The sequence below is a fragment of the Phasianus colchicus genome, chromosome Z (genome assembly GCF_987193195.1).
Source record: "Phasianus colchicus chromosome Z, bPhaCol1.hap1.1, whole genome shotgun sequence".
NCBI lineage: Eukaryota > Metazoa > Chordata > Aves > Galliformes > Phasianidae > Phasianus > Phasianus colchicus.
In genome coordinates this window covers 58,511,918-58,525,195 of record NC_143476.1, presented here as the reverse complement: position 1 = coordinate 58,525,195, position 13,278 = coordinate 58,511,918, and the positions used below count along the sequence as shown (strand labels likewise).

At 38.8% G+C, this 13,278-nt stretch overlaps 1 protein-coding gene across 2 annotated transcripts in view; it reads left to right on the top strand.

Annotated features, from left to right (window-relative positions):
• ADAMTSL1 (ADAMTS like 1) overlaps window positions 1-13,278 on the top strand; it is a 413,510-nt gene that overhangs the window by 249,651 nt on the left and 150,581 nt on the right. For both annotated transcript variants that reach the window (XM_090131351.1, XM_090131350.1), the window contains exon 3: window positions 4,147-4,274. In XM_090131351.1, coding sequence (XP_089987477.1) covers window positions 4,147-4,274 — 128 coding nt within the window. The remainder of the gene's footprint in view (window positions 1-4,146; window positions 4,275-13,278) is intronic.

Genomic DNA, 13,278 nt, shown 5'->3' with positions numbered 1-13,278 from the left:
GTTAGCTGCAGGATCAACCTCAGCTTAGCTGTGTATTAGAGTAATGAGGTATAAATAAAGAGCTGATTTTGATTTTTTGTTGTTTTATGTAGGTCATTTATAAGAAAATTGCATTCAGAGAGTAACGTTTCTACCACTGATGCTGTAGATGTCAGGACAAAACAGTGAGTGTTTCCTGGGAATCTCAGACTGAGATCCACCTGGATGGACAGAAGAGGGAAGGAAGCTCTTTTGAAATCAGCAGCAGGGTGTAATGAACCTGTATGAGTGTATGCATTCTGCTCCTTTGGCATATACTGACATTTCAAAGGTACTAACCTGGGCAGGGATAGACTTCTAAAAGAGAAGTATTACTTAAAGCAAGCTTCAGCTGGTGGCTACTTTCCTTCTCACATATTTGGAGTATGTATCTGCCTCTGTTTTTTTTGTTGTTGTTTTTGGGCTTTTTTGGTGGTGGTGATGGCGGTTGTGGTTGTTGTTTGGTTGTTTTGTTTTTCTTCTCTATTTTTTTCCCCAGCTTACTCTTTGTGACAGTAACTTCATGTTTTCATGTAGGTTTCTCAGCTTAAATGGCTTGGTTGAAAGTGGGTAAAAACTATGAATTAGTGGTATAAGATCCTTATGAAAAATTTGTACTGAGCAGTGAATCCTTAGCTTGTAATGGTAGATATTCCTTAAGCCTGCAGTAGATCCAGAATCTTCTTCAGATTTGGCTCTTCAGGCATTGCTAGAATTTCAGGCACAATCTTAACTGTGCAGTTTGCAAGAGAGAAAACCACACTACTTTCTTTAACATTAAATGTGGATAGAGTTGAAATGAATTATGTTTATTCCACTTGTTAAAAAAAAACCTGGAGCCTGTTCCAGCTTGAGATCACATGCTTTCTGGGAATATATAGGTCTTATAACAAATCTCGGAATGCAAATAACAGGCACATGGCTCCCCTCTGGGTGGGAGTACTTTCTGAAAAATTTGGACCCTTAGAATGTCTAGCTGTGCTGGTGCTTATAATCTGTGATGAGGTAAGAGTACTTGGTTTATGTGATTTTACCTTGGAACCCTTTTTAATTATGTCTTTGACTGGGCTTTCAACCAGTGCTAAACAACCTGGGCAAGAACCCATTTTTTAGTTTCCTTGTGAAGTAAAAGCATAAATACAGATTTTTTTCTTAGCTGCAAAAAAGTACAAACATAAAGTTTTATTCTAAAAATACCCTTCAGAAAACAGCTGAAATAAGCTTGGTAAACTGGCATCCTGGTCCTTTTGTCTCACATTTAACTGTTAGTGAGATTGTATCTAGATGATGAATGGCATCTGTAAAATTGTTGCATGTGTGATCTTCTGCAGCTGTGGGGATCAGCCACATTTTGAGTTTGAACACTTACCTTACCTTAGATTTTACATTTACCCTTGCAATTATTGTGTTGAAAATAAATCATATTGCATTTTAATAAAGGTAAGATAAACTGATAGTGTCAAATCATTGTCACTCATACATTAGACACATCCAACATTATGTCTCACTGACTAAATTAATTCACGCTTTTTTTCCTAGCAGTAGATCCAAAGAAAAATTACATCATACTAAATGTTACGGAAACCTAAAACTGACTCAATTACTCATCTAAACTACCTTTCAAAACCTGTTTTGCAGAAGGAAGTACTGTATGTGTTTAAAATACCATTACAAACTGCATGCCATGAAGCAAACTGAAAATGGAGGCTGGTAACAATGCAGAATCATCAAGTTACTCAGCACAGCTAGCACAGTCCACTTTGGCAAAAATGCAAACAATGGGGCAGCAGAATCAGAGTAGTAGAGGACTTTCACTAGAGCTCATAAAGGAGAGCTTGCCTTCTGTATGCTTGGTTTAATGTCCTCTTCATTCACAGGAATTATTTGAAAAATTTAAAAATAAATCAAAAGGAAAAAAAAAAAAAAACCTTTTAAATTTGTTTGGTGTTCCTTTTAAGTCATTCTTTTAAAACTCAGCTTATCTTTAATGCTCTTTTCTTGAGCCCCTTTAGTTTGATGACAGTTTTCATTTCACCTCAGTGTTCTTTGAACCAGATCTAAAGGTCTTTCAAAAGGACTGGCTTTCTTTGTGTCAGCCAAATAGACTGTAAGGGTCATTTGTATATTTGCCTTCTAAAATGCATGCTCTGGTTAAAAAATGAAGTACACGTGCCTTTGAAGGGTGAATGAACAGCAACATAAGGAATGCCGCAGACATCCACTATGAAGTGCCAGGGAGTTGCAGCTGGGTGGATGGCATGATGCTTTATTTTGCCATTGTCCTGGCTGATACTAGCCTCTCACTGAACTATTCAAAAGAACTCGTCAAAAGAAACGGCCATGTTTGGTTTCTTTGCAGGGAGGAAAACCCACTCTGCCCAAACAGACAGACAAGATCAGGTTTGGTCTGTGCCTTGATGGAAGAAAGAATGGAAAGAGAGGGAAATAAGAGAAAGTGGCAGAACAGGTGTCTTACAAATCTTACTTTTCTTTCTTTCAGACAATTTATCCATTGAATTTTGCCAATTTGCACACAGTCTGAGCTAAGTTAAGCAATTTTAAAATGATCAGCTCCTCTCATTTAGTTACTCTTAATTTATTCTGCCAGTCTATCTGGCTTTTGGAATGAATAAAACAATATAATTACTCTGTCAACTTGAGTAAGCTAAGTTCTGATCTGTGAGCTAATGATTCAGTCCAGGACAGAAGACTCCCAGGGGATGGTAGGAACAGCACTTGCAGTGTTTTTATCCTTCAGATGTATGGAACTGATGAGTATCAAAGGGTACAAATGTATACAACATTGTGATCACTGGCTCTCTATTTGTGGGAGAAACAGATTCAATGTGAGACTGAGTATAGAGACAATCAATAAAAGACATGGCCCTTCACTTCAGGTAGTCTTATACCTGGCTATTTATTTAGCATCACAGATGACACTAGTGGGTGTTCAGAAATGCTCTTGAAAAGTTTTGTAGGATTAAGTGATTTACACATTGGAAAATACCTCTTAGTATTGGTGGTAAGACTATATAATGCATTCTTGGCTCGTGAAAGCAAATGGAATAGTTAACCTCTTGCCTCGGTAAATCTCAATTAACATGCATTTCATATCCTAGTGTGCCAGACTTAACCCTTTCCTCTACAGACAAAGATTGTTCAGTTTGGATCTCAGCATCACGTGATGAGTTCAGTATCTCCCTTACACTGATATATATTAGAACTGCTCACAATCCTAAACCATCACCAACACTTCCTTTTTTGCCGATGAATAACAGTATTGAATACTGGTGTATTTCAGTGGGTTTCAGATTTCATTACAAAACTTTACACAGCTTCAGTGAAGATGAAACAATTTTAGTGTTGTGCTATCTCTCTCTGAAATAATCCCTGAGTGTTGACAGCTGACATCAATCTTCTAACAAGTTCTAGCAGTGCAATGTTGCTTGCTGTTTTTTCTCTGGTGAAGATGTACAAAGTTTTGCTCATACACTTGTCTTCTCATCTATTCCAAATACAAGTAGAAGTGCAGAATTCAGTGTGTGACTGCCCACAGCCACATTTGAATGAGTATACTGCCTGATCACTGTCATGCATAGGTATGTTGATCTTTGGACAGAGAAAAAGTAATGATAGTTCCAGTTCCTTAAGATGAATGCATGAAAAGTTTTTGTTAAATGCATTTGTATAATGTGGATTCGCTATGCTGCAATTCTTTTTCTCTTGAGCAGCACCTTGGAATGCACTTTTTAGTATGCAATTTCATAGTTCCTAACTCAGCAGCAGAAGTTCAATTTTCAATGTCTACAGCACTCCTTCTCTCCCTCTTCCTTTTAATCAGGAAAACACTTTGATTTGCTGTTGCCCAAAGTACTCTTCTATAATAATCATCACCAGTCTCAAACTGAGACAGAGCATGATACTCAAAAGATGAAGGCAACTTCATACAGCACTCTTCACTAGAAGAGCAACTGCCAGTCTGTAGAAATGCCAGAGAATGGATTTATTCAGCGTCTTCAGTGACAATAGCGATATCCAGTAAAAAGACAGAATTAAGCTAGCAGCAATATTTTTTGTCCCTGAGGTGGTTTTTTGTAATTTTTTTTTTTTATCTCTCCCTCTTTTCAGAGCTCCAGAACAGCTCGCTCAGAGGAAGATCGAGACTCACTGTGGGATGCCTGGGGTTCATGGAGTGAATGTTCACGCACGTGTGGAGGAGGGGCTTCGTATTCACTGAGACGTTGCCTGAGCAGCAAGTAAGTGGGAGAACGCTTTTTACATTACTGATGGGAGAATTTGAACTTCTGGTATGTGTCAGACTATAAGAAGAAGCCAGTAGAGGTCTTGAACTATGCTGAAATTTCCACCTCAGTGTTAGAAAATTATGGATTGTGTTTTATGACTCAGGCAAGCAGCCAACGCGTTTGATAAGGCAGCACAGTTTTAAAATAGTGGGAACCTATGGAGATACAAAAGCTGCTTGGACAGCTTGCTTAACTATGCTGAAGGCTGCCAGCTACTGAAAAGTGAAACCTCCCTACACTTTTGCCATTTGAGCAGTAAGCCTTTTCACATATTTATACCAAACTACATCTAATTCACTAGATTTAGCGCCCCACAATCTCAGCCACACTGAGACTATAAAAGCATCATATTGACCCAATATGATATCCTGAACTATGTAAGAAAGAATTTACCCTTCTGCTAAGGGTATCCTATGAGTTAAATTTCAAGTTACAGTATTTCCATAGCAGCAAACCTTCTCCAGGAGGCAGGGGTCAATTTGACAAGTGCAAAAGGTAGGCTCATCCTCGACTATTAGCTCTCAATGGAACATGGGCAAGTCACTTGATAATATTTCCACTCCGTGGTGTATGAAATGTTCATCTATAAAATATTTCTAGCAAATGTTATTTCTTCGTACTTCTGAGGGAAAAAAAAAAAAAAAGGCTGCATTAAACAGAATGTATGTGAAAAGTATTAACAGATTTCTGATAAAGGATATGAAGAAAAATTCCAGACTTTGTGCCTTCCTGCCATGTTTGATACCTTGTATATTGAAGCATTAAAAATATAATACAATTTTCCATCCTGAATATTTTCTCATGTATTTTTTTCCTGTGCTTATAAACCTGATGTTAATAAAGCAATGACAGTACGTTCCAATTTCCTACATCTGATGCTTTAATCCATAGTGCTGTATAATGAGCACAAAGCATTCAATCATAAACTCAGAATAGAATGTTGTGCATTTTAGCACTATTTGTGGACAGTTTGGTCTCCTCTTTTCAGTAATTATTGGTTTAATAGTGTGCAGCGGTCTAGTAGAAGGGGAAATAATAGGCAAAGGTATCTGCCACAACCAGCATAAAGAAATTGCTTTTCTATTCCATTCCCATGAAAAGAAAAAAAAATATTCAGAATTGTTTTTAAACTTGGGGCCAAATTCTCATTTCTTGCTCATTCCAGAGCAAATAGGGGTTCTTCACAGACCTTGCATTCAGGAACTGCTGAAATGGGAATTTGCTTTCAGTCAGTGTATCTTAGAGAACTAAGTGATGTTTTGTATGGGCATAAAATCCAGGCATTTTAGGAGATCAGGAGTATCTCTTTAACACAAGGGCTTGCTAAGTCTCTGCCTCAGCTGTCATTAGAGGGAAAGAGTCTTTGGATTCCATACTAGTAGTAGTAGTCATGGTAGTCCTACAGTATGCAAGCAGAAACCATTCCTCTGGGTGGCCTTTCCCAGTAAGCATCTCTTTGATATTTGTTATGTTCTGGTCTCTGAAGTGAAATAGAGAATAAAGATCCAAGTCACACAGTTCTACTTTCACACAGTACATTACTACTGGACCCTCAGTGCAAAAGCAGTGCTCCTGCCTTAAGAAACCAAATGCAAACTTTGGTCCATTCAGACCCAGAAGACCCTTATTTCCAGGATAGGATGCAGAAAGTTAATTAGAAGCATAGTTTTTGCTAGCCAATGTCAATATATCAGAAGTAGTAAAATTTGGCCTGGAATTAGCAGAGTATCAAATATGTGATAGATTTTCCTTTTTCCCAGTCTGTGTGCAATTGCTAATGAAATAAGTGCTTCATTTATTTATTTATTTATTTATTTATTTATTTATTTATCTATTTATTTATTTATTTATTTTGTGCTATGCAAGCATTTTAAGTTGCTAAGAAAAAAGCAGAGAGGAAGCAGGGGAAAAAAACTCACTGAGACTTTGAAGGTTTGAAAATAATGTTTTCTTGAAGTAAGTCTTTAAAATCTAGAAAGATTAGAAAAAATATCCACCTCTTTGGGACAATTTCTTGGTTGGTACAGTTATTTCTTGTATTTTGCTACATGTAATTGCATAGCAGAATGAAGGAAGATACTGCTCACTCCTATCAAATGGAAAATATCAACATATTTAGATGGTTTGGAGCAAAATTATTCTAAATATTTCTGCTTCTGGGATGAATGTTTGTAATGCTTTATGCCTTTTAGTTCTGTATGAGATGACTTTCAGACCATTAGATGAAAGGAGAGAGCCCGGAGCATCTACTTTGACGAAATGCAAAGGCTAATGGCCCATTCCTAAATACTACTAGTGCTTGCAGTTAAATCAAAGAAAGCAGTTTTATTTCCAGCTTTTGTTTGCCAAAGTTATCTTAGTCCTTGTGTTATTTGTTTTGGGAACGTGTTTTGTGTTAGGCTTTTCCAGCTGTGACAAAAGAATGAAAGTGTTAGCGAGAAATTCTATTTTCTAGTGTTTTAGATGGTAAATGTTTGAGGGTAGGGGTTGTTTAACATTACATGTCATTACAACAACTGGTCCTAATGATTGTAAGAACATTTAGTATGATAATGATACAAACAAATATGCCAGAAACATTAAGAGACGGGAGTAGTCAGCCTGAGTCAACTACACATGCTATTATCCTGCACCTAAATGAGAATCAGCGTGTGACTTAAGTGGCATAATCAGCCCCAGGAAGATAACATTCTGACAATTAGTCAGCGAAGACTGGACTAGAACTCAAAGAATGATATTTTTTCCTGCTTTTGTTGGCAATAACTCTTAAACTCTTCAGCTATTTTTTTTATTTAACCAGAAGAACAATACTCCCGTTGAATTTTACAATTGTTTGCCTCTGTGTACTTGTAATAATGAATTGTCCAGCTTCGCAGTGAGTTGGGTAAAGAGTCATATGTTTTTGTTAATCCAAAATGTTTTGCCCATCAGTTTTAGCATCATTTTTGTTACAAAGCTCAGAAAAAATAAACTCATCTTTCTCCCCTCCATCATGAACTGTCCTGCAGCAGTGATGGACAAAACCTGTAGAGAGGAGAACCACTTCTGTTTCTCCTGAGAGACAAGCTAGCAACTGTTGTGGTTCTACAGAGAAGTTTTATGAGATATTGGATATTTGTCTGCAGGGGTGCTGAAAATTCACAGGCTGCTCTGAAAGTAGGGCCTCCTATTTCTTTCCATGGAAATTACAAGAGATACAAAGAGCACTGTAACAATTTGATAGAACAAATTCTTAGCTATAAAATGCTATTTGTCAACATAGCCACTACCAGTAGCTATGCATTTTTGCCAGCCATGAAGAGGAGTCTGCATGCCACTGTGATAAAAATCTGCACCAGCAGAAATGACTCACTGAAACACTGCTGCTATAGTGGCATTGTTGCCATGAAAATGTTGCCTATTGTCGAGATTTCATCAGCATCCTGGTTTCATAAATATTCAATATCAAGACGTCATGCAGCAAGCTGTTTAGTGCTGGAAGATAGTGCCAGGGAGCTGCACTGCTGCACTTCCTGCCTCAGCTCCTGGCAGTGTCAGCTATTCTTACATAAGTTCTGTATCTCCAAGGGGAAAATACACTGAGAAGGGAGAGACTGCAGCTCACAGAAGTCTCCAGTTCTCTCCATGTGATTTCTGATTCCAGGTAAAAGAGGTACAATAGCACAATGATGGAAGAAAGCTCTCTTTCACTTCCAGTAGCGCATTAAGCAACGTGGTCAGAACTCCTTTCTCTCTCATTGGTTGTATTTATTACCTGTATCTCCTTTTCGTATTGTCTTATATTCTGTTATCATTTGTGGTAAATTAATTATCCCTCCTTATCTTGGTTGGGTCGTTCATACTTCTTCCCCCCTCCCCAGAAGAGGGAATGAGAGGGGGATGAAGTCCTGTCACCTGTAATGAAACCAGCTAAGTAAGTCATGACAATCAGCCTGAACAGATGGATGTCAGAAGGCACCAAATCTGGAATATACTGTGGGTGTAGTAGGACAGTCCAGCCAAGATCGGCAATGTTCTCCATGGTCTTCAAACTGTGTGTGGGGCCTGGAATTATGCTGCAAGAGAAAGTTTTTGTCTCTGGCTTGGCTTTGGAAGTTTGGGTCTGTTCTATGTTTTACTACATTCTGCTCTGGAGCCCCCAACACAAGAAGGAGGTAGAGCTATTGGAGAGGGTCCAGAGGAAGGCCATTAGAGTGTTTAGATGGCTAGAGCACCTCTTGTACAGAGAGGGGGACCTTGGCTTGCTCATTCTGGAGAGGAGAGGTCCAGGGAGATGTCATTGAGGCCTTCTGGTGCTTGAATGGGGCTTATTAAACAGCAGTAAGAAACACTTTTTACAAGTCTGGTAGTGGCAGAATCATAGAATGGTTTGGATTGGAAGCAACCTTTAAGATCACCTGGTTTCAACCTTCCTGCTCTAGACAGGGACACCTCCCACTAGGCCAGGTTGCTCAAAGCCCCATCCAGCCTGGCCTTGAATGCTTCCAGGGAGGGGGCATCCACAGCCTCACTGGGCAACCTGTTCCAGTCTCTCACCACCCTCAAGTAAAGAATTTCTTTCTAATATCTAGTCTGAACCTACCCTCTTCCATTTTAAAGCCATTTCCTGCTGCTACATGCCCTCTTAAAAAGTCCCTTCCCAGAACAAAGAGAAATGATCTTAAACTGAAAGGGGAGATTTAGGTTAGATGTTAGGAGGAAATGTTTTTCTGGTGAGGCACTGGCAGAGGCTGCACAGAAAAGTTGAGGCACAGCACAGAGGCTGTCCCATTCCTGGATGTGCTCAAGACCAGATTGGATGGGGTCCTGGGCTGGTAGGTGGAAATCAGTCCACAGCAGGGTACTGAGACTGGATGATTAAAGTCCCTTTCAACCCAAGCTATCCTGTGATTCTTTGAGTCTATGATGTACTGCTCATAAGGCCACATTCACTGGAAAAGCTCCTCTATGTTCATAATCCTTTCAATAAATCTGTTCTGAGATTTAAATGAAAAATAATTAAATCAGCCAGGTCTTTGCATGGTGTGGAATTTTTATAAGCCATACTACATTTAAGATGGAGTTAAGCTGTGATGCCATAAAGCCACAAATTGTATGTGAGAGAACAGGAGCAGTTTAGTGGAGCTGGGGTAACATGTAGCTCAGATGCAGGTTCAAACTTTCTCAGAGCACAGGGAACTTGGTATTTGTATTCAGCACAACTGTTTCGTGGAGAACAGCTGCAGAGCTTGGATCTAGTTCTGAGGCATGTTGAGATTTGGGATATTAGTACTTTGGTGCCAGTGATAGGTTCTAGATGCTATCTTTGTGATGGCATAGACCAGGTGAGATTTAATATTATGTTTTCTTTTCACTTAACTGTAGAGATGGTCCTAACCATTGTTTTGCTGAAAGGCGTTTCTTTAATTGTTGCTTTTTTTTTTCATTTCTTGGCAAGTGAACAACTGAAAAATATTTTCAACTGTAATAACTTGCTGTATATATGCATTGTGTTGTATGTTCAAATCAAAGTTCAAGAGGCTTTTAAAAAGTTCTTATGAAAATTAAAAATACTGCAGTGAAGAACGCAAGAGAATAACTGTATATATATATATTAAGTAAACCTACAAACAACAGCAGTCTGAAAGCAATCTGATATTTTTTTTCTCCCATTTTTCCTTTATTTTTCTCAAATTTGATTTTTCTTATTTCAATTGGATTGAATGACTCTATTTTAGTGAAAGTTTAGAGAGTGCTATTTATTGCTTGCTGTTAAAAGTAACACTTAGTGGTTCTGAGTTATGCAAAGAATATTTTGAAAGTAAAAATTGAAATAAACTATACTCTGTTTAGCAATTTGTATAGTGAAAGTCCAACATCTGCCTTACTTTTGAATAAATGTGATGCTAACCTTAAAGCTATCCAGAGTAAGATCTTTGTATAAGTGGGAGCACTGTTGGAACTATAGATATCCTCTGTAAGTTCCAAATAAAATTCTCAAATCTTAACTCTTCCTCTTAACTTATGGAATTTAAAATGAGTTTGTGACTTCAACTTAATGTTATCTTTAGAATGTTATCTTTTATCTCTGCCAAGATCAATAGATAAATTAGCTTTTATGGACTGTTATTTTGCCTAGGCTAAATGAATAGCCAAACATCAGTAACTAGACTAGCTACCTTTAAGTTACTTTGGCTATTTCTAGTGTTATAGCCTATTGTGTAAATAAAATTTTAAAAGTTAAATGTCTTTCTGTAAGAGATATTTTGCCATTTAGTTTCAACAAGGACTGTGCCCAGAAGCAAGCAATTCTTTTCTACTAATATCACCATGAAAGAGACCTGGTTTTTCAGATACAAGTAGTTCACGTGTTCTTGAAATTCCTAAACAATCAGTAAGATTTGGTTTATGTTAATTATCACATAAAGCCTTTTCTTTTTAGTCAGTGGGACCAAACGTGCCCTCAGCAATTTTGCTAGTGACATTACATTGAATGGTGCAGTTGATAAGATAGAAGGAACGGATGCCATCCAGAGGGACCTGTACTGGCTTGGAAAGAGAGCCTTGATCAGATTCCACAAGGCCAAGTGCAGGGTGCTGTACCTGAATCAGGGCAATCCCAGATGTGTGTACAGACTGAGAGAAGAACTCATTGAGATCAGCCCTGCAGAGAAGGACCTAGGGGCTCTGGCAGAAGAAAAACTTAACAAGTCAGCAGTGTACACTTGTAGCCTGGACGGCCAACGCCATCCTGGTCTGCATCAAAAGAGTGGTGGCCAACAGATTAAGGGGGGTGATCCCACCTCTGCTTTGCCCTTGTGAGGCCACATCTGGAGTACTGCATCCAAGTCTGGGGCCCCTGCACAAAAAGAACATGAGCCAGCAGTTTGCACTTGCAGACCAGAAGGCCAACTGTGTTCTGGGCTGCATTAAAAGAAGAGTGGCCAGCAGTGAGACGGAGGTGATCGTGCCCCTCTACTCATGTCTTGTGAGGCCCCATCAGGAGTATTGTGACCAGGCTTGGAGCCCCCAGCACAAGAAGAACATGGAACTCTTGGAACGGGTCCAGAGAAGATGCTCAGAGGGCTGGCGCCCTCTCCTGTGAAGAAGGGTTGAGGGAACTGGGCTTGTATAACTTAGAGAAGAGAAGGCTCCAGGGAGACCTCATCATAGCCTTCCAATATTCGAAATATTTTTCCTATAGGTGCAGCATCAGAACTAAAATCTGTCCCACAAGAGTGGTTATCAAAGGATATGAAAATAAAGGAGAGTGAATATTGTCCAGCGTTACATCAACTTTCAAATCCTGTGGTGAATAGTTGCATCAAAATTCTGATCCACAAAAATAACCTACCTCTGGCTTTTAGTTGCTTGCTTACATGGAGACTTGGTTCTTAAGAAAAGCATTTCAAACTCTGATGACCACTGAAAGTGGCAGGAGTTTATGAGGTCCTCCTCTGCACATCTCTTTCATCGCCTCTAGTAATTACAGATAAAGGCTTGGGGTTACTATTCCTTCTGGCATGGATTATTGCAAGGCTCCTAGCTCTAGCTGAGCACAACAGCACGTCTACTTCAGAACTTTGAGGGGGGGACTTGAACTAAATTCCTCTACAAACTGGAGCCTGAAGAAATAAATACCAGGATTTGGTGTTGTTTACATTAAATGAAGTGAATATTTTAATATATTAAAAGTTGTTAACCTCTTTCATAAACTTTACTGGAAACAAGTGACTAAGTTTGAAGAATGAAACATGATTCCCAATAGCTTGCTTTTCTAACATATTCACGTGATAATAATTGCCTGTCAAGCCAAACCCTGATCCACCTTCTTTCTCAGCAAAATCTCCTGCAGAGTAGGCCTGATGACAGAGAAGACTGTAGAAGCACCTTTTATTGCTCCCCCTCTTTGAGTGCTCTCCAAGACTAATTTGCTATTTGGGGTGAATTCTGACATTTCTGAGTGTCTGTATATTCTCTTGTTGATCATAGGTCTCACATTTAATCCACAGAGATCAGAGGGTGTGTGATGTCTCTGCCTCATAATGTGGCCTTACTAATCTGCTGTATTCCTTCCTTGGAAGTTAACTGCCATGTGCTGTGCTATTCTGCAAAGCATCCACACTGAGACACAAGATCTGTGTCAGCAGTTCAAAGCTTACCTACAAGAAAAAAACGTGGCTCAGTCTAGCATCGTTCAAGGAGCTGTGTTTTTCTCTCCAGCAGGATTAAGTTGATTCCAGCATTCTCTGCTTTAAGCAGAGAGAAAAAATTAGAAACAGAATTTGCATTTAAAAATCAAGATTTGTTTCTTAGCTACTATTTAAATCACCCTTTTTTTTTTCCCCCCCACATTTTTTTAACCATCTACTTTTAACAACTTTTGTAAGTTTTAGTCCCACAGTGGGTGCCTGAGATTAAGACAATCTGGAATACCAAAGCAGTGTAGATCTGAAACAGAAAGTACTCTACAAACCTATTGTGAAAATGTATGAGCTTACTCTGAAAACAACTTTCATGCTTTTGGCTGATAATTGATAATAGGGAACTAATGAGTTTAAACAATAAAACTCATAAATTGGATCCTGGCAAGGGGACAAAGGGAGTTTTGCAAGAGTGGTTCCTAGCATTCATGAATCATCACAGCATTGGCTGCATCCAGAATTGCACGTTTGTTCTGAACAACTCTGGTCATTAGCCAAAGGAGAGAAATTGGAGGAAAAATCTGAGTAGTTCTGTGGCAAATGTCTAAATGAAAGTACCTGTACTTTTCCATGGTGCAAACAATAAGCAAAGATTAAGTGGTTTTATATTTTGAAATGGAAAATATGAACAAAATGTGTAAAGAGGAAGTGACTGTGAGGCAAATGACAGAAAGGAAGTTTCAATTTCTGTGGCAGATCAGTGCTTCTAAGGTTAATAAATTATGGCAATTTCAACAGCAGCAAGTCTGCACAGAGGAAAGGTATGTCTGATG